The sequence below is a fragment of the Hippoglossus stenolepis genome, chromosome 7 (genome assembly GCF_022539355.2).
Source record: "Hippoglossus stenolepis isolate QCI-W04-F060 chromosome 7, HSTE1.2, whole genome shotgun sequence".
NCBI classification, from domain to species: Eukaryota; Metazoa; Chordata; class Actinopteri; order Pleuronectiformes; family Pleuronectidae; genus Hippoglossus; species Hippoglossus stenolepis.
Window position 1 is genome coordinate 19,042,413 of NC_061489.1, and position 21,300 is coordinate 19,063,712.

Here is a 21,300-nt window from a genome sequence, read left to right on the forward strand (position 1 = left end):
ACCAATGAAGTGATTTTATTGGAACTTGTTGGACTGATGGGGTTTGGGCCACAGAACAACCCATAAACTTTTTATGGTTGTGGATTCGATTAAGCAGCAGATCCAGGCATTTTCATTTTTGTGAATTTCTCAAGAAATGATGCATGGATCTTGATCTGGCACATTTAGGGGCCTGGTGTTTATGAGTGTGTACCGTTTGGTGCAGCTTGATTAAATTTGAGGGGACTGTTGGGCCTCGGTGGAAGTGCTCTACTGTAATAGAGCTGTAGTACTGGGAAGAGGCGTGTTATGAAAGAAGAAGAAACATCTGCATGAAAACAATATTCCCTGACACGACAATGAGACACGTCTTCATCGGTTTATTTGGTGGATCACTTACTTGTAAACATAAACTGTTTTTATCACAAATGTCGAATGTTTTTAAGCCATCATATCAGTGTGACCACCACTTCCTCGTTAATATTAATATCTAATATGAAATAGATCTGTAGAAATTAGTGTTTAGAACTGGAAACCTACCCTCTCTCTTTTTGAAATATTGCACAACAATTGAGTGTTACTGGTTTGGAACCATCACAGTGTTTGTGTGAGATGAAGATTTGACTCCACAAGGTACAAAGACTGACTTTCTGCAGCCAGCACCTCCTAATCTGTCATTAGATAAACGTGTTAAGATGTTAATATGAATGCATCCCATCATTCTGAGGTGGAGCCCTGAGGGAGTTCAGTGTGTAGGATTTAGTGACATCTAGCGGTGAAGAGGGATATTACAGCCAATCGATTTCCCCTTGCCTTGACCTCCTCTTCTCATCATGAAGGAGAAGCCTTAGAGGCCTTCAGGTAATGAACAGGCACCAAGAGGCCTGATGGAACACGGAGGCCTCTGTGGAGGAGGTCCTGCTCCTGGTGTAGATAAAGACTCATTCTAAGGTCATGGAAACACAATGATATCTGCCAATAGTTCTCTAACTCCTGAGCGCTGGGCCTTTAGAGCAGCAAATATAACTGAACAGATAAAATATACAGACACTCCTGATTGTGACCACACATACTGTAAAGTAAATTATAATAAGTATAATACAAAATAAACTTTATTCCTAAACTTTGTAAATAGTAGCTTGACAAAATAATCTTGACTCAGGATTTGTTTCCTGGATTTTTCCAGAGCTTTCGAGCCCATCTTGAACTTCATAAGTGCTGATGATGATGATGATGATGATGATGAAAGGACCTTGAGTTAAGATTTAGATAAAACACCTATTGTTATTTAATGAGTCATCGTGTAGATAATACGTAATTCAATTGGTTTAATTGTGTTTTTATGCCTGAGATGATAAAACATCAAAAAGTAGCAACAAGAACGACACAGACATCATTTTAATTATGTTTTATTCAAATTCTATTTACAGCATCTTTAGAAACGTCAGAGAAAATCACTGCAAAGTCTCTGATCAAACTTAAACTGAACTCTCACGTTAAACAGAAAATATTTTACATTCATTACATTTACAGTCACTGTATGAAAACATGAGACAAGGACATAGTGAAGAGAAGAGAAGAGAAACGGTGGATTTGTACCATTATAAACAGAAACTTCACACAATATATCACAACGATAACAAAAAGACAAATTACAGTTTACTCAACATCAAACTGAGGAGAACAGAGTATTTCAATCTTCATCATCAAGTTGCTCTCATCCGTCAACTCTGTTACAGTCAAGTTGTTAAATCTCCATCAGAGTCTCAGAGAAGCAGGAATAAAACCAGTCGGTGTATTTTTCCATTTCGTCTCAACGTCCTTTATCCAGGGTCAGCTCCTCCAGCTGCTCCTGAGCCTCCTCCAGCTGCTCCTGAACCTCCACCAGCTGCTCCTGACCCTCCTCCGGATGCTCCGGAACCCCCTCCAGCTGCTCCTGAACCTCCTCAAGCTGCTCCTGAACCTCCTCCGGATGCTCCTGAACCTCCTCTAGCTGCTCCTGAACCTCCTCTAGCTGCTCCTGAACCTCCTCCAGCCGCTCTGTCTGTTTCTCCTCTTCCTCTTCCTCCTGCTCGTGTTTCTCTGCTCCTTCATCGGTCTGCTCCTCCGATGCTTCACTCTGCAGCTCCTCCTCCTTCTTCACCTCTTCACGTCCATTCTGCAGCTCCTCCTCCCTCTTCACCTCCCCACGTCCACTCTCCAGGTTCTCCGAGCTCTCGAAACAGCCCGAGTCCCTCGGCTCCTTGGCCTCCTCTGCAGATCTGTTCTCCTCCTCCTCTGCAGATCTGTTCTCCTCCTCCTCTGCAGATCTGTTCTTCTCCTCCTCTGGCTCCGACTCGTCCTCAGCTACATGGGACAAAGACAAACATGTTTAATACAGAGTGTCTCAATGTAATCCCTTTGTAATAATGCTGGACTCCAACAGGCCTTTTAATCCTGGTCAGAGAAACTTTAAAGCTGCGGTAACAGACTGTTTGGCCACTTGGGGGCAGCGGTTGTGAAATTGTCATATCATCACATTTAAAACTGGTGATGTGTCTTGAAGAGTAATAAATCCATGTCAGCTGCCCCCTGGGGGCCAGTCCCTGTACTGATGGAATAGGTGCAGAGATAGTCTTGACACGACAGAGCACTGAAAACCACGAGCTGTGTTTAAAACACTGTATCTGTTGCTGCAGGAGAAAGTGTTAGAATCATGTTTAATGATTTGGACGAGAAACGAGCCGAGATATTAGGACCGAGTAGAATTTCTCACAAGCGACCGAACTGTGAACTTTGAGTTTAATGCTGCACAACTGAGCCATGAAATGATGTAGCTCATCTAATAATGTAGCTGAGGCAGAACAATTTGATGGTAGCATCATAAATTCCCCAGAAACACATTTTTACACAGACAGAATGTGATTGAAATCTGTACTGAGACCATTAGTGTCTCACTGACTTTCATAGGGATGTTTTCTCAAGATTTGATTGAATGATATTAGATATTTTGTTATTGTTTCCCTGCAGCTTCACAGTGTGTTTATGGTGTGAACCTACAGTCTCTGAGCAGTTCGCTGGCGCTCAGGATCTTGGAGCGCTGCTCTGGATCAGTGAGGTTCAGCTCATTCAGGTGAGACTCCTTCAGTCCTGCAAAGTCCTCCAGACTCTGGAACCCGTGCATGGACAGTAAAGAACTCAGCTCCTGTGAGAGAAACACTTAAAGTGTTAGACTGAGACACACAAACAGGTTCTGTCAGTTCTTCACTCTCTGTTATCAGTCGGTGTCTCGTACCGTCAGGCCGATGCTGTCCAGCACCTCCTCCAGGGTTTTGGGTTTGGACTTGACTCGTTGGCCTTTGCTGCCGCAGCGTCTCCTCCTGACTGGGGGGCTCTCGTCAGGCAGGAGGTTGACGTAGATGAACTTGAAGGAGCCCACCTTGTTGTTGAGCTTCCCGGTCCAAGTCCCTACAGGGGGCTTCTCGATGATGTACATGATGTCTCCTTTCTGTAAGAGACATGATGCATGAACATCTCAGCTCAGATCAGGAGATATAAGGACACAGATGAAAGGACGGACTAAAAGAACACAAGAGCAACAATCCTTTAGCGAATCATGTTTTTTTTTGGTTAAAAACCTGAACCATCATCTGTCCAGTTACTGTTTACAAACTCAAAATACTGTTACGATCACATGCTCGGAAACAAGTCACAAAGAAACTTAGAAAAGCAGAAGACTGGATGACTAACTCCAAATATTTTAATACCAGTTAAATATGAATCACAATGTCCCTTCTTGTCTCACTTGGTTTACAAGATCACAGGGAAACATCACAGGGCCGAGGGACCAATCAGAGCTGAGGAAGACGAGGAGCTTCCCCTGAGCCTCACCTGGAGTTTCAGTGACTCCATGTCGTAGGGGCTGGGGGTGAAGTCAGTGTGAACCACAGCTCGACCACAGAATGGTCCAGTGTAAGAGAGGCCGCTCTCCTCCAGCCTCATGCTGTCCCTCTGACAGTATCCACTGTCCAGGCTCTGTCTGTCACTACCTGACCAGGACAGACAAAAACACGGTTTACAACAGGGCTTGTCAAACCCACAGATTTCTGTACATGAATGTATAGAGAAGGGAGCTCTGGTTTACAGGGATACAGATGTTCACTCACTGCCTGAGAGCTGGCGGGAGATGGGACTGGGCAGGGTGTCCTCTGAGCCCGAGGAGCAAACAGACGTCCTCTGTCCTGCGCTCAGATTTGGAAGCCAATCAGAGATGGGAGACGTCTCCTCTCCGATCTCCCCCTGGAGACACAGAGAGGGTCAGAAGTTTTTTTGATTCACCCTCAGTTCAGTCAGTGGAAGTTTATCACAGCGGGAAAAACAACAGCACACTCAGATATAATGTAATAACAAAAAAATAATTAAATGAAGAAAATAAACTTATCAGTTTATTGCTGATGAATTGTTGATAAAAGAAAATACTAAATCCTTCATAACAAAGCTTCCTTTCTTTTTATATAAAATATCAGTTTTTTTGTCTGTATTTAAATTCTCTCTATCCGGTCAGTGGTGAATGGGAGCAACAATCTAAAACTAGCTTAATGAATTCTGTCAGTACTGAGGAAGTGCAGAACGAGCGAGTCAGCAGGAATAATTCAGGTTCAATATCTAAGTAAAAGTAACGCACTGAAAATGACACTTATGTAAAATCACAGTACTGTTATCAAAAATTCAAAAAGGATCTTTAAGTATCAAAAGAAAAATTATCAATACAGAAAATATCCCTGTGTGTGATTATACTACAACCACATTATTTATTAGAAGAGTTGTTGATTCTTTAATGTGTAAGTCACATAACAGTTGGTGGAGATAAGTTATTCCGTATGTTCTCATTATCACATGATAAATCTTGGTAAAGTAACTGTTAAATGAAGCCGTCAAATAATTGTAGAGGAGTAAAAGTATAAAGTGTCATGAAAATGGAAATACTCATGTAAGTGGCTACATGTTGTACTAGTACTAGAGTTTTAGAGTAAATGTACATTTCCTGCTGCAGAGAATCAAACAAAGGGAGTTTCCTGCCTTTTGAATCAAGCTCTTGTCCACTAGATGGAGACAAGTTTGATCTTCCTGTAAGAACAACATCACTATTCGAGTGTTTTAGTATTTATATTTTATATTTATATGTCATTCAGGTAAATATTAAATGTCTTCACCCCCTCCTCAGCCAGAGCCTTCTGCACCATCTTGGACGTCTTGCGGGTCATCGTGCGTGAGATGACTTTTCGCCATTTGTTCCCCAGTTTGCTGCCACTTTTCCCGGCTTCCTCTGGTGGAACAGCCTCTGTGACCTGGGAGGAGAATACAGAAGAAAAAGTATTTGAATAGCTTGTTGACAAATACAGACGGGTTCAGTTTTTTTGAAGTAAAGTTCGTGAGTATTTAAAAAGAAAACTGTGTCACTGACATAAACTCAGTCTCGGTGGCTCACAGTGGCCTCGCTGTCACTTCTCACACTAGAAAACCTTTGTGGTCGTGAGGTTTGCATAAACAAACTGCTGAATCCCACACAGCCACATTTACAAATGCACAACACACACACACAGACACACAAATACACACATCTGCACGCCTTTGTGGCCGCACAGTTTCTGAGAACGCTACCTGACATAACTCTGGCTGCAGGGTGCAGGGCCCCGAGCTCCTTAATGGAAGCTAATGACGTTTTGAATATTGCTATGAGGTAGTTGAAGTCTAGAAAATGTTTTGGTCAAAGGTCAAAAGGGAAATACAATAGAAATGCTGTTAGAACATAAACTCAGGAAGTGAGTTAGTGTCGGCTGAATTCGACGTCAGCTTCTACTAAAGAAACATCAGAGACACACAACAGCTGGAGGGGAATTTACCAAAGCTGTTTTCTTCTGTGGTTCTAATTCAGAAATCTGATCTGAAATAATTTCGTCAAAACCGACGTTTTCAAGCTTTTTGTGAACTTGAAGAATCTCAAGTTTTCTTGATGAAGTAAAAATGATGCCTGAAACAGCGACTTTGTGTTTTTCAATTACAGATTCAATGTCCATGTTTATTTATTAAATATAAACATAATCGTGTGTTTCAATGTTCATATTTGTGTATAAGTTTAACTTTATTTTATCAAATTATTTGATTTATTTGATTTATTCTCAGTAACTTAACATAGAAAACACTTCATTAAATGTGACCCATGTAAAACTGTTACATGAACATTTAGTATGTAATGGAAATACACAGAAAGAGCATTTTTTGGAGTGGAGGGAGATGATGTTTATTTTCAACATGCAGAAGCTACAATGACACACACACACACACACACACACACACACACACACACACACACACAATCACACACACACACACTCACAGCTTCTGTCTGTCTGACTCAGAGGCTCTATGCTCGACTAACTAGCGCTGCAGGACATCCTGTCTGCCCGCTGCTGTCATCTGGCCCCTGTGCAACACTTCTCCTTCTTACTTCCTCTCCTCTTCTGCACTTCTTCTCTCATTTGTCTGTCAACTTCCACTCACAACGCACAGAACGTTACCGGGAAGTTATCAAGATAGATTAAAAAAAACGTTTGAACACACATGTGCAGCGGGGCGTTAAATCAGGAAGCTGTTCCTGCTCGGCCTGTGTGCAACTCCAATTCTTCTGAATGCAGAGTTGATTCAGGGCGAATGAGGGACACTGACATTAACTATTTTTCGTACAGGAACTTAAAACACAAAGTTTATAAGGAATAAACTTCTACTGTAAAGAACAAGTTCCGTCCTGTGACTGATTGTGATTTTGTGTGTTTTTATGAGTCTGTCGAAGAGGATAAATACGTCCAGCTTACATTCTCCTCCAGTGTGAACTCCTTCTCTGACACAACAGGAGAGGTGGGTCTGTGCTTCATGAAGTCCTTGAAGCTGCTCGACCTCTGCAGGGTGAGCTGTAAACACACAGGAAACTGCATTTACTGGAAATCCTAATGACAACAGCTCAGAGTAGCATAACAGGGCGAATGTGTCACAAGGAGGTACAAGATAGAACATTTTGGATCTCAAACAGTCGACGGTGAAAAAGCCTCGGGGCCGTCACCAGGAAAAGTGTCACATCAGTTGGTTGTTGGCTGCAACATGAAACTCGTCCTTATCTCCTCGGACGTGTGAACAGACTGAATCTGTTGATTTCTCAGAACAAGCAACTGCCTGTTTCTTCTAAACCGGTTATCACAGAAACACTCCTGAATCCTGCGTGTAGCTGCATCTGAAACATGTTTCTAAGTTTAGCTGAGCAGTTTAGTGGAACACACAAATAAATGATGTTTGGTGACATGTGAGTTTGTTTTCATGAGACAGAAACATGTTTGTAGTCTGAATTGGAAAAAGGGACAGATTAGAATATGAAATCCTCTTTTCTGAGTTCGTAAGTTTGATATAAGGCTCTGAGTAATTATTATTTTCATTATCGATAAATCTACAGATTGTTTTCTTGATTCATCAACATAAAAAATGACAAACTATTAACTCATAATGAAAATAGCTACTAGTTAATAAGAAATCAAACAATGAACTAGTTCTAGTTCAAGTTAAATCCTGGATCCTGGATCAGCTAAGTAGTTTCTCTATAATCCTGCTCACAAATAAACCCAAACCAATCCAACTCATCCTTTCAGCTCCAGTCTTCTGTCTCATGTATATACATTGAAGTTAAATGCATCTTTTTCACATGTTTAAATAGTTTCTTGCAGCTCAGGTGTAAATTGTTAAAAAACTTTCTACACGTCTCTGTGCTTGTTATCATCGTTGTTGATTCTTGATTCTGAAACCACAGGAAACGGGCAAAGTTCCAGCAGCTGCCAACAGCCAATCATTGCACACATCCAGGCAGAGCTGGTGGCTGATGGTCTGTCTGTGGCTCACCTGAAGAATCAAACCACCGGTGCAAATAACATCTCATAGGAAGCAGAAGGTTTGGTAAAATTTTTTTTTTTTCTGCCTCCCTTAATAAAGCTTGAAGATAAATAATGAAACGCTGACATCCTCCAGCTTACATTTTTATTTCTGACAACTACATTTGGAGACGACAGCAGAGAACAAAGCTGGTGAGATGTGTAATGAGGAGGTGTGAATCAAACCAGAGGAGATGTGGATGGAAACTAAAGGTGCCGGTGTCGGGCGTAGGAGGATAGGCCTCATGCTGGCAGCAGAAGCCACAAAGCCTTTTCTGACTCAAACTACATCTGCAGCAATGATTCATCCTCCAGAATACAGGAACCAAAAGAGCACAAAGGATAAGTGGAGGTTTGTTAAACTGCACATGAAAATCCTCAGTTTTAGACAAAAGATCATCCAGAGCTTTGTGAGCGTGTTTGTCTTGAGGTGACATCCTGATCTGTGACAAGCCCCTCTACATAATCACAGATATTTACATTTATAAAAACCTGTAAAACTTCTCTTCCTCAAGTTTAAAAGAAAAAAGTGATGAAACACTCATCTCACCTTCTTCTTCTGCGGCACCTGCTCCTTCTCTGAGACGTTTGAAGGCTTTCGCCTCAACATCTTGCTCCGTGCTCGTCAGGTCTGTCAGGACAAACTGTTGAGAGGGAAATCTACACCGGTGTTAATCGCTCAGAGTTTGTGTCGCTGTGCCAAGAGATTGAAAACACTCAGAGGAAGCTGCAGCCGAGTGAAGTGCACAAGCTGAGAGGAAGTCACATGTTCACACAGAGAACTGAAGAGGCAAACCCTTGTGTCGCTCAGGTTTACACACCCAGGCCATCGGGTTTGTTACATGTAGTTTTCAGGCTCATGTGCAAGAAACTGAAGTTCACTGTGGCTCAAACCTGAAGTGACAGTAAACGTGTCACTTCTGATGGTCAAAAAGAAAGTGAACAACACTGGTTCTTCATATTGTGAATAATCAGACTCTGATTGGTCATATTAAACACGTCCAGTCAGATAAAAGCTCCAAAGGATCATGGATGACAAACCTCATGCTGCAGTGTCCCTCAGCTGGAACTAAAACGGAACTAGAGCTCAAACATCTGCTAACTCCACACCACACACTCATCGACATCAGTTCACTAGATTTCCCCGATTTCAATGGTGAGAGGTGACAATGGAAACATTTTCCTGGATCTGAACCTTTTTTCCGGATGCGTGACAAAAATAAATGGTTTCTGTCTTGGCCTGATCTAGTTTCATGGAAATCAGTTCCGTCATTTTTTTTTAGCATAATCCCGCTGAGAAAGAAAGAAAGAAAGGAATAAACAAACAAACACACCAGCGCGGAGGTGACGTTTTCAGCTGCATGAAGCTGAGATAAGTTAATGATCCTCAGTATCCTCAGTCTGCTGACATGGAGCCATAAAGTGAGACGGGGGTGCATAGCTGAAGAGTGGAAGTGAAAGACCTCCAGAGACGACACATTTAGAAACTGAACTGTAACAGGTCTGCAGGTGCAGCTTCAAGAGGCCATAACATCAGAGAGGATGTGTAGACACGGAACGGTTTCAGACCCAAATAAGTTGTGAGGTCTAACACATGCAGACTCTACAAACACTAATGGTTGAGTACATAATAGAAATGTCTGTGCTTTTGTATCTACACTAAAAGAGAGAGGGAAGTCCAATGCTTGTTATTTTGGTAGGGTAGTAAACCACGTGAGAAGAAGATGCCCTATTTCAATTTCCTGTTATTTGAGAGGCAACCGAGTCTGATGTGTCTGCAGATCACGAAGCCGTGAAAACCATAAACAAAACGTGAGAAGACCTGAAACCAAGAGGCAGCGGTGGAGACGTATTTAGATCCTCCACTCATGTAAAAGTATCAATACTTCACTGTAAAAATACTCCATTACTCTACATTACATTATATTAATAATGTAAAAGTACTCATCGTGACATTTTAGCTTTCGTTTCTTAAATCATAGCTGAGATGTAGACTTCCATCAGTTAAAGTTCAAGTCATGTCACTGGTGTTAAAGAATTATTAACCGAGGACACTTCTCTGTTTAAAAGAGTCTCACTTTAATAAAATAGAAATGAAATGAGCTGGTCATACAAAGGTCCAGTTTGAAAACCCAAAACTCAAAACATCAAAAATCACACAAAAGCTCATTTTAAAATCTTGAACGTCACAATATCTGAAATTTATTCACAGAGTTAAATTATTAAACAAACATCCTTTTAATTAAAAAAATCTACATGGCAGTGCATCTCTCAACCTGGCATAGCTGCTAAATAGAGACTGCATAGGGGTAACGTCAGTGTGCAAGTCTGCAGAGGATGGAGTGAGCGTCAGAAGATGCTTAGGAGACGTTGTGGAGGACAGCGACGGCCAGAGTGATGAGCGTCAGCGAGGAGGAACAGACGGACGCAGACGATCCAGATGCGGTGAAGGGCTCGGTGTTTCTCAGCATCCAGTCCTTCTCTTCATGTAGCTTCTGTCGGTCCAGCTCAGGACCCACCAGCCTCCTGATCGTCTCGTAGTAGTTGTTCAGCCACTGAAGCTGGAGACACACAGAAGAACTCTGGATGAAAGATTTACTCTGCTGACGTGTAGACACAGAGCAGCTTTGTTTAATATCACCGATGAATTGGACGGATTTGAGTGAAAACACTGGATAAAATGCAAAAATAGCACAAAATAATCCAGATTTATCTGAAGTTGAATACACTTGAATACATTAAATATGGTGTTCCACAGGGATCAATACTTGGATCACTTTTGTTCTACATTCTGAAGTCCTGATTGTTTACTTAAAGAATCATTGTGGTTGTATGGCTCTGCTAAACACAGCAGTTCAGTCTACATGCATGTTTTGTCAGATTCATATGAGGTCACCATGACCAACAAAATCGATCCGTTTATCCTTTAATCCAAGTTAACGTTTGTACTCAATTTGGAGAAATTCCCTCCATGTGCTCTTCAGGTTTTGAGTTCATAAGAATGGGAAAGACAGACGGACTGATGGATGGACAACCTGAAAACATAATGCCAACATAGTGCCAGAAACAAGAAGCAAGAATACTCTATTACAAGTACAGGTTCTGCATTCAAACTTCTACTCAAGTACAATTTACAGTTATACAGTTTTCTCCAATAATGATGAAAAGTACATGTACTCATTAAGCAGGAAGTTGAAATACTGGTGTATCAGTGGATCAAAACCTTCAAACCAGTTGGCACTAAATTAACAGAAGTTGGAAAAAAAAAACAGTTTAGCCCAAAGACGACACAGTTCCTCCTTGTTTCAGAAAATGACCAATTTTCTTTACTGTTCCATGATGTTAACAAAAATATCTTTCTCTTCAGATTAACAGGAACAAAAGTGCAGATGTAAAACTTCACACGTGGTTTTGTTTTGATCTCTGAGCTGCAGAGAAGCTACGGTGTCGTGTTAAAGGGGAAGTTTTAGAAGAGGAAACCTGCTCTTAAGGCAGGAAATAACATTTTATAACAAGCGTTATTTCTACAAATTAAAAATCAGATTTTATAACTGGAGTAGAAAACCTATGCTTATATGATGAATCAGCTTGTTTAAGTAACTCCTTTTAAAAATAATTGAAGTGCAGGTTTAGTAACTTCTTAACAAACAGTTTTCTTGACATGAAGTGGACGATGCCGTCAAACACTGGTCTTACCTGCTCTGGGCTGAGGAGAGACGTGTCTATTAGCTTTCTGTCGTATGGAACCAGTGACACGGTGTCGAAGGTCAGAAAGTTGTGACCATACTGAGGGTGAACAGAACACATGGAGGCAGATGTTATTTACAAAGAACTGATCTCAATCTGATGATGTCACATATTGTCATTAAATGTATCTGCCTTCGTTTGGGCGGGTACAATCACAGCAACATCTTCGATTCGGATCCCGAAGTCGTTCTCCTTGTAATATCCAGGTTCTGAAAGAAAACCATCGACAGTTTGGTGTTTAGCATTTGAGCCATGAAATGTGCACGTGAAGTTAATTCTGTTTACCATCAGGATATTGGTTTTAAAAGTCTCACCTATCGATGTGAACATTCCTGCTCTGAAGGGAATGTTGTTGCTCTGAAAACCCACCGGCCCTGCAGCAGAAATATCACAATATTACATCTTTAAACTACGATGGAAGCATGTTGCATTCACTTGAGGAAAAATAGTTTTTTCTGAAACAACCAGAATATTTTCTGATTTGATTGGGTCAAATATTTGAATGAGACTATTTTCTTACATTTTATAGGCTCAACAGTTTTTTTGGTCAATAAATACGTCACTGTTAAAGTACAGTACAGTAATCTGAGTAAAACTGGAGGTCGTATAATCTGAAGATCATATAAAAAGTAAAAGGAGCCGTACACTCATGAACTCCAAAGTAGTTTCCAACACCGTGACCTGTGCCGTGGCCGTAGTTCAGGCCCACCTCCCACAATGCCCGGCGGCCCAGCATCTCTATGTTCACGCCTGTTGAGGAACAAAACAAAGAGATGCTCAAATCTAACATCCTGCTGCAGGCACAGAGACAATGATGACAGGTGGAGAAACAGCGCTCTCTCGTGGTGAAACAGAGAAAAGTGTCAGAGTAGAATCGTTAATCTCATTCTAAAAGTGTTTTTCATCCCCACCTCTTGTCCCTGAGGGAAATATGGTTCGAGATATCTCAATGTTTCCCATGAGCACTCGCGTGTAGGCCTCCTGTGAAGTGAGACAGGATTGAGACTGTGTGAAAAACCTGACTTTGCACAATGCTGAGCTATAACTCAATACACTTTCTCACTGTAAGACCTGTGAGAAACATGTCATGTATTTTTTATTAATTTCACTGCACAATTTTTTGTCTGCTTTGCCTGTACAGTTTAATGTTAGTGTTGATTTACTGCTCGAACACATAACGACGTCAGAGGATCATTAAAGTGCCAATTTATCATAAAAATGACAGCAGGAATGATGTGGATGATATTTCACAGAGAAAATGTAAATATCTTTTCACAGATTCACACTTTCATATTTTAATTGAAGCTGTTACCTTCTGCATCGGTGTAGGGGTTCCCCAGTGAACTGTCCGAGTGATGTCAGTGGTCCCGTCTCTAGTGGAGGTAGTATTTGTATTAGTATCAGTGGTGAGAGACGGGATGACTCATTTCACATGTGGGTGATGTAAAGTGAAACTGGAGCAGAGTGTGTTTTTACTCACAGATACTGTCCTCCGGAGTCGACCAGATACATCTCATCTACTCTCAACCTCCTGCTGGTTTCTGCTGATGGGCTGCGACAAACAGGAAATGGTATCAGGACTATGAGGACCATGTCAGTCTTTGGGTTTAGGCCTCAAGCTTTAACAAGGGTGTTGACCATTTTCTAAATCATGTTTTAAATTTGTAGATTGATTCCTTGACTCTCAGATGCTCTTGTTTATCATTAATTTAACTATTTTAGATGCATCTCATGCCTTTAATAGGTAATATCCAAATGTGAGCTCACAGTAAATGAATGTTGACCTTTAATTTATAGTTTTACATTTAGGATAATGATAGTAATGGAGCAGTATCAGCAGTCGACTTTGTCCGAGCATGTTTGAACCCTCCAACAAGGAGAGGTAACTCTCTAAAAACCAAGATACAAAGATGAGATGATTACAGACTATGATAAAAGATAAGTCACTAAAAATGAAAAGACCATTAGTTCATCTTACCTGTAATGGGCCAGAGCAGCGTTGGGTCCACTTGCAGAGATGGTGTCAAAGCTTGGGCCTCTGCTGTCCTTCTGTTTGCTGTAATGATGTTCACATTAGCTGTGAAAATGCACTTTGAAGTGATTGTGTCTTGAACTGTTCTATACTATGTCTGGACTTCATGTTTTTCATTTCAATTACTGGACATCTGTCTGAGTTTGAACCTCAGGGTCTTTATAGCTGTGTGTTTTCTGGGCTCTTGATCATTCAGTCAGTGTTTGCCTTGGCGCTCACCTGCGACACTTGTTGACGTAATCTGAAGCCGTCAGCTCAGTCTCCTTCCCCTCGGGCACAGCCTTCTCCAGCCATATCAGCAGCTGGATGACCGCGACTGCATCCCTCACCTGCACAGAGCCCCAGCGACACACGGGATCAAACCTCACGTGTTACAAAGCTGTTCAGACGTCATTGGACAAGGTACTAAAAATATATCAAGGCGAGTGTTCAGCTATCAGTGTTATCAGTGTCAGTGAGACCATTACCCTGTAAAGATAATGGTCTCATAATAAATTTAAAAGCTTCATAAGTAACAACCACAATTGTGTCTTTATCAGTGATTACACAGTGACTGTATGTGCATCATGGACTGTTTATAAAGATGGATGACGCGTCTCTACTTCGTCCAACTATTTACAAATTAAGCAACATATTCCATATGCGAGCCAGAATCAGAGCAGTAGTGTTTGAGAGATCGAGCCGTGGTATCGATGTCCCACCGATACACAAGCTCAACCAATCACAAGTCTGTCTCAGCTGTCAATCATGACGTTTCATCCCATGTTAAGAGCAGCAATAACTTACTTTTTTTTTTACCTAAAATGACAGAAACCATCTTCGAGAAAAATGTATTTGACGTGTACTTTGACATTGAGTTTTGTCCATGTCCCATCTGCTAACATGGAGCAGGTAGGGTTTATGACCTTTACTGCAGCCAGCCACCAGGGGGCAATCAAGATGCTTTGGCTTCACTGTGTGTCATCCATCTTTATTTACAGTCTAATGTACATTGTGGTTTGCTCATGTATAACCCGAGTATGTCTGTTCACAGTTTACGTACGTGAGCTTCCCTCAGGATTTTCTGCTCAGTGTCATCTTTAACGGCTTTGGTCGTTAACACAGGAGAGTAGGAGGTTGTCATCAGTTTGTCCTAATTAATACAGGGAAACAACATTAATTCAAACAACGATAACAATAATAATCATTATATTGAAATATGCAGTGCAATTATATGATTTCATTTTTAAGATGTCTGCATACCTCCGGTGTTATGACCTCATAAAGTGCATAGTTTGTGTACTCTGTGCCGATCCACACTTTAACTCCTGGCTGGGCCACATACGTCTTTAAATGGTCTCGAACAGTGTCGTAGCTTTTCAGCTGCACACACAGGGAGTTGTTGCACGAGGCGTTCAGGTACAACTTCAACTCCTCTGTCACTCTCTCTGTGTGGAGGAAGAGCCTGGAGAAGGGAAAGTACAAAAAGTCCTGATACTGAATATATCAAAATATGATTATTGGTTTGTTTCTAGTGTTTGTGGTGGAAATTACAGCAACAGAGACAGAATCTGATGTGTTTGCATATAATCCCAGAGAAAGAACTTGCCAGATCTTATCCATTGTGAGCAGAGTGTAGGAGTAGAAAAAGGGGTTGTATGGGATGTCGTTGCCGCGCAGATTAAACAGCCCTAAAAAAAACCACAAATACACAACAACACTGTATGTCAGTGGCAGCAGCAGCTCACGCATCCATTTACATCATCTGACAGATCCACCTGAGCACAGACACACAGTCTGTATCTTCTGTTAGTGTCGGATGTACGTGACTGTCTCTGAGCCCCCGACATTGGGAACAGATTTGTTAATTCTGAACTCAGGAGTCTGGAGCGGTCTGAGGCAGAGCAGTCATCCTGTGTGGGTTATGAGGAGAATGCTTTTGAATAATACACTGTTCATTTACCAGATGCTGAGCTGATTAGTCACACTGCTTCAATCCTGCATTTTTGTCAGTTTATAACTAGTTATTTAAAAGTTTCAAGTTCGAATATTTTCTTTATACCTCTATGCTATGAGTACTGCCCTATTTTTTTTTTTAGAAACCCTTGTTTGTCTGAGAGTCTGTCATAATCTTTCATGCGCTTTGTTTTGTTGTTTGTTTTTATACAGTATACTGGATATTCAGCCAGAGGCTTAAAGCGGCTGTTCAGCATTTTTAAACATTTTGTCAACAAAACATTTTTATGAAAACAGTATCCTATTCTGATATTATCTATTCTTGTCATTTAATTTTGAAAACATTATTAGTTTCATTGATCTCACATCGATGATCCGTCCAGATTCTTTTCAATACTGGTTTGCTTTTTGCATTATTGTTGTAATTGCATTGTTTAAAATTCTTCTTCATGTAGTTATCTTCATGGTAAAATGTAGGTCAGCAAATTTGATTTCAGTTAATTAAAACTTTCAATCAATTGTCTTGAGGGCAATATCAAATTCTAATTCTGTGGTGGTGAAGAGCAACAGTCAATCTGATAAAACAAATTCTTTAAGTATTATCATCATTTTCCATAAATAGATTCACTTTTAGAGTAGATGAAATGTATCTTTATAGCTCTCATATAGATTAAAAATTATTTTCTCTCCTATATCAGTGGCATGATTGATTGAAAATTAGGCATAAGCGTTACTTACAGGCTGTTTCATCCAGCGCTGAGAGCAGAAGAGCTGTGGGCTGGTATGGATTGTCCCTCATCTGATTCCGTATGTGATCCACTTTCATCTGCCAAGACCTTTCTGCAAAAACACACATTTGATTTTCTTTGCATCTACAACCCAATAAACACTTGACGCTCGTTTGCATTCGAAACAGGCCTCCTGAGCTCTTGTGACACCTGGACCTGTGCCCGGTCGGCCTGCTTGGTAATCAAGAGCTTCTCTATGAAGCAACTGTTCATATTTCTTGTTTGAAAGTCATTGAGCTCAGTTAAAAAGACACAGAACAAAATTGAGTTACATAAAAGATGCTCAAATGTTTCAGAGTTGTTTGAAACTGCAGTCAGGTGATAATTCTCTGTGGATTTGTCACTTTGAACAAAATCATTCCATTAAAAAATATTGATTAGTGCAGCTCATAGGATGTGAACAGCAGTGTTGTTGATGCTTCTGACTAAGTGAAGGCACATTAGTGCTTTTCCAGTAACCACGCCATGACACAGCATTTATAAAAGACTTTCTGAAACCCCTGTATGGAATGCTTTTTACAAGATTGCTGTCAAATACACACACACAAACACACACAAACACACACATTAACAAACACACACATTAACAAACACACACATTAACAAACACACACACACACACACAAACCATTAGGTTTATGATGCTCTTCGTTTGTTCCATTTGTCTGACCATAAAGAAGAATAAGGCTCATGAGCGTCCAGACAACTTCCTTATCTGAGGCTCTTCCATTCTCTCAGTTTGTATTTGATCTGTCAACCAGACATACGACATGAGCCAATGTTTATGGCTGTGTTTGTGGAGCCACTTATTGCCCTCTGTTCAGTTTGCAGGTATTTGCCAGAACAAAGATAAACGGCACCACAGACTGCAGTGTGTAGGCCTATGTGTGTACAGTGCAGACACACTTACAGACACACGCACATATAAGGAAGGAAACTCACGTATGACTCTGTCTGGCAGGTGGGTGAGGGTGTGAGGTGGGACGGGCGGTCTGGCTTCCCACACTTGGTCGACCAGGTTACCGGGGATGGATTTGAGGCTGCGATTGCTGGACTGCAGATTAATGCTGTAGTCCTCCTGTGTTTCTAATGGAGGGAATTGCAGATGATTACACTCAACGAAGCAAATCAATCACAAGTAAACAGTCTGTGCGGCGTCTGGTGGCTCCGCCAATAATTTTCCATCTACTTATGCGATTTATTGATGTTAACCTGGACTGACAGGAGGGATTGGAGGAGGGAGACTCACTGAGGGAGAAGAGGAAGGGATCGAAGCCAATGTGGCCGCCCGGTGGAACCTCGGAGATGAGCCACTCGGCCATGTTCATGATGGACACTGGAGGAAATCACACATGACAGACTGGAATCATTACTGACTTTGGAGAAAGTGACAGAATAAATCTAGTGGCCTACCTGCGGAGAATATATATATAAATCACAGTGATATTCAAAATGTTTTTGGTCAGTTAGAAATGTATTAAACACAAAATGTAGACAACAAAAATAACCAAAAGGTTAGACAGTATGACGATTTCACAAAGATCACATAATATAGTTTCTACTGATGTGGTTGTTGTGTTTCAGAAAACATAAATACTTTTTGATTAAAATATGATGAGTTAAAGATGCACTCTAAGGAACTTCTTATACAATAAATCACGACATAAATTACACAATGATCCATCACTTTCTGGCCACTATAAATAAAAAAACAACCAACTAAGCAAGTCATAAAAGCTGAATTGCCTATTCGAATATTAGAAAATCTGCTCTCTGTTAAGTTTTCTGTTTAACAAATGTGTGACCATCAGCATCACATGTTCTGTTTCTGCAGGACAAAGCGTGCACTTATTTCAGTTTGTTCCTGAGCTATTTTTATCAATAATAGCTGCAGCATTTGTCAGGATATTTTTAGCCCGGATCATCAAAACCACAAATCTTAGATTTTAATCTGTTTGCCCTGCGTTGTCATAACAAGAAGTCACAGTATCATTGCTCCTTACCATCTTTTTCCAGCACCCAGTTGCAGTCCATCTCTCTCTCCGCTTGAATCCAGTAGCGGCTGTCCGTCCACAGAGCGGCCTTGGTCTGAGTAACTACAGCAGTGCCTGGGGAGAGAGGCAGGACGGCAGCTGTGTTATGGAGAGCAGCAGTGACAGTGAATTACAAACAACTATAAATGTCAGTGTTGACTTACAACAATGTGTGATGGGCCAGCTAATATTGAAAAATGTGTGCGTGCGGGGAGAGACTAAAAGGTTAAGAAGAAACAGCGAGGAGATAGCAAAGTGGCGATGTGTGGTGGATATATAATGAGGGCTGACATTATCATTCCACTGTTGTACCCTCACATGAGATACATACATACACGTCAGTAGCAGCATATGAGTAGATCTTCAAATCTAAATGAGACCTCCTTTATAGAGGCCCACGAAATGTGACTTATTTTCGTGCAGTCGGTTGCAAACAGCACATTACTGAGTTTTCATCTATCGCCTCGTCCCTTCATCCGTGCAACAGCTAAGCGAAGAAATATGCATGATCATTAATTTTGTTAACCATCATTGCGTGAAAACAGATCTCATGATTTAATGGTCAAGTTACTGTGCAAAGGCGAGCGCAGAAGAATGAGAGGACGCAGCGATGCAGTGAGTCAAGACAATGAAACCAAATGAACAAAGAGGTAGGTATAGGCTATATGGTGAGGATGTGGGATGAAAGTAGAGAAGCTGCGTGGCCGCGGCACTCAGGCGCGGGGAGTTGAGTCACAGGGATTAGGAGGAGGACGGAGAGGGGGAGGCAGAAAAGGATTGTACCTGCGGAGCCTGTAAAACCGGTCATGAAGGCCCTCCTAGCATCCCGTCGTGCGATATATTCACTCTGGCAGAGAAACAGAGTAGATTACAAACATGCATATGCACACACCCATGGTTTAGACAGAGATGAATTAAATATGATGGACAGCAAATGTACCAGGTGAGCATCAGTGCCAGGGATAATATACGCATTGATATTCAGGGGAAGCATTCGCGCTCGTAACTCCTGCAGTTGGAGTGTGGTATTTGAGCCTCGGTGGTACTGTAACACACACGCACACGCACACACACACACACACACACACACACACACACACACACACACACACACACACACACACACACACACACAAAGGGAGAGAGACACAGAGTGTGAAAAAGTCGTTTGATTTAATTAAAACCCAAGCAACTGCTGAATCATCCCTTTCTGTATCTCTCGCTGTAATCATTAACCGTGGCGCATGTGCACTAATCATTAACTGTAACTGTATAAAAACCACGCTAAATGTTAAATGAGAGGACAATACAGAGTGACTTCTCTGATGTCAATTTTTACAACTTGCTTTTTATTATTTTATGGATAAAGGCAATAATGACTGTCAATTATTTTCAAAGTCATAATGTTTTCATTGACAAGCTGGTCTCACCGGCGGGGACAGAGAGCAGTTCCTCTCGGTTCGCTCGTACGCAGCAGCACCAGCAGAGTCTCCTGACATGACAAACACACAGCGTTAAAAGACCTTGGGAAGTGACACAAAGTGGTGATCGAGCCGGGCTACGCAAGCACATTTTTACAACAGTGTAAACTTAAGCTCCACGTTGAGCCACAGTTACAGTCGGAGCAATTTGTGGAATCGATGTGGACAAAAACGTCCGGCCGGTCAAAGTAAAAAGGACCAAATAACTTGTGTAGCCCAATAAGAGTCACCCGATGATCTGTTAAACATAGAATAAAGGGAACAGGACAAACAGATCACATGTCGTCCTCCAAGACAAATTTTATGCAAAGAAATCCTGATTAGTTAACCTACAGGCACGCAAAGAACAGATGGCAATTTCTTATGCCCACTTTGCAAGTGTTTTCATGAGACAGCATGACATAGGATTATAAGTACAGGCTATAAAACTGGTTGGAATTGCAAAGCAGAATTACAGAACAGGATACAGGATACCAAAAAATAATAATAATAATAATTTCACACATCTTAATTAGACACATTAAAGATCAGAGCAGCTGAATCAAAGTCTTCACACACATCAGTGAGGATAAAGAGGAACTTCTTACCTGCCAGCGCTGCCACACACAGAGCCAACAGCCAGCCGCAGGACGGCATCTTGGCGTCAGGAACAGATGCACACGCTCAGAGCGGCTACAAAGCAGGTGCTCCGATGTGTATGCAGCGTATGTGAGAAAGTGTGTGTGGGTGTCTGGTGAGAAATTGCGTGTGGGTGTCTGCTCGTAAGTACGACTGTCCTCTCTCTCTTTATCTCTTTCCCTCTCCCCCTCTCCCTCTCTCCTCCTCCTCTGCCACCACTCACTATCTCCTCTCCCTGTGGCCCTCTGATAGGAATCATGTGCAGCAGCTCTTGGGACTCGGGAAACATTTCTTTCCTTAAAATTGACCGCCCACGTTTCCCATCATTTGAAATCAAAATGTTTTTGTTTCATGGTGTGACTCAGAGGCAGCGAGTTCCCACTACGACGCACAAACATCCAGCACGTGTTTTATCTTAAGTAAAAACCTTTTCATACAATAGTTTTATTTACAATTATTTGTATTTAGGATGAGGATGAGAGATTTCAATTCTTATTTCAAACACGCAGGAATATACTGAACAACACGGCCAAGGCTGTTCAAATACAAAACATGAATGATTATGTATGAGACTGTTTGTCTGTGGACAGATGTTGAATTTTGAGAGAATTTTTTATCTCGGCAGATCCACAGATTATAGGCAAGTGCCTGTAATCCAGCAGAGACCTCCATGGAGGACGCTTGTGCTTTGGGTATTTTTAAATCCTTTTCTTCAATACAAAAATGTATAACGGCACT

The 21,300-nt window shown here is 41.3% G+C and overlaps 2 protein-coding genes across 2 annotated transcripts; both read right to left on the minus strand.

Moving 5' to 3' along the window:
• Positions 1-1,372: 1,372 nt before the first annotated feature.
• sash3 (SAM and SH3 domain containing 3) lies at positions 1,373-8,684 on the minus strand. Its single transcript, XM_035162304.1, has 8 exons — positions 8,479-8,684; positions 6,831-6,926; positions 5,172-5,306; positions 4,125-4,257; positions 3,850-4,007; positions 3,254-3,466; positions 3,019-3,163; positions 1,373-2,325 (listed from the first exon to the last, which is right to left on the minus strand). Exons 1-8 carry the CDS (start codon positions 8,536-8,538, stop codon positions 1,793-1,795), a joined length of 1,473 nt encoding a protein of 490 aa, XP_035018195.1. The 5' UTR covers positions 8,539-8,684; the 3' UTR covers positions 1,373-1,792.
• A 1,313-nt stretch (positions 8,685-9,997) lies between these two features.
• Positions 9,998-20,853, minus strand: xpnpep2 (X-prolyl aminopeptidase (aminopeptidase P) 2, membrane-bound). The gene is made up of 21 exons (XM_035161488.2): positions 20,532-20,853; positions 19,894-19,955; positions 19,404-19,508; positions 19,247-19,310; positions 18,434-18,538; positions 17,680-17,766; positions 17,373-17,516; positions 16,381-16,482; positions 15,296-15,377; positions 14,950-15,151; positions 14,750-14,839; positions 13,927-14,036; positions 13,654-13,731; positions 13,156-13,227; positions 12,988-13,048; positions 12,587-12,656; positions 12,321-12,425; positions 11,990-12,049; positions 11,808-11,884; positions 11,625-11,714; positions 9,998-10,489 (listed from the first exon to the last, which is right to left on the minus strand). The coding sequence occupies exons 1-21, from the start codon at positions 20,578-20,580 to the stop codon at positions 10,289-10,291; spliced, it is 2,016 nt and encodes a 671-aa protein (XP_035017379.2). The 5' UTR covers positions 20,581-20,853; the 3' UTR covers positions 9,998-10,288.
• Positions 20,854-21,300: the final 447 nt, after the last annotated feature.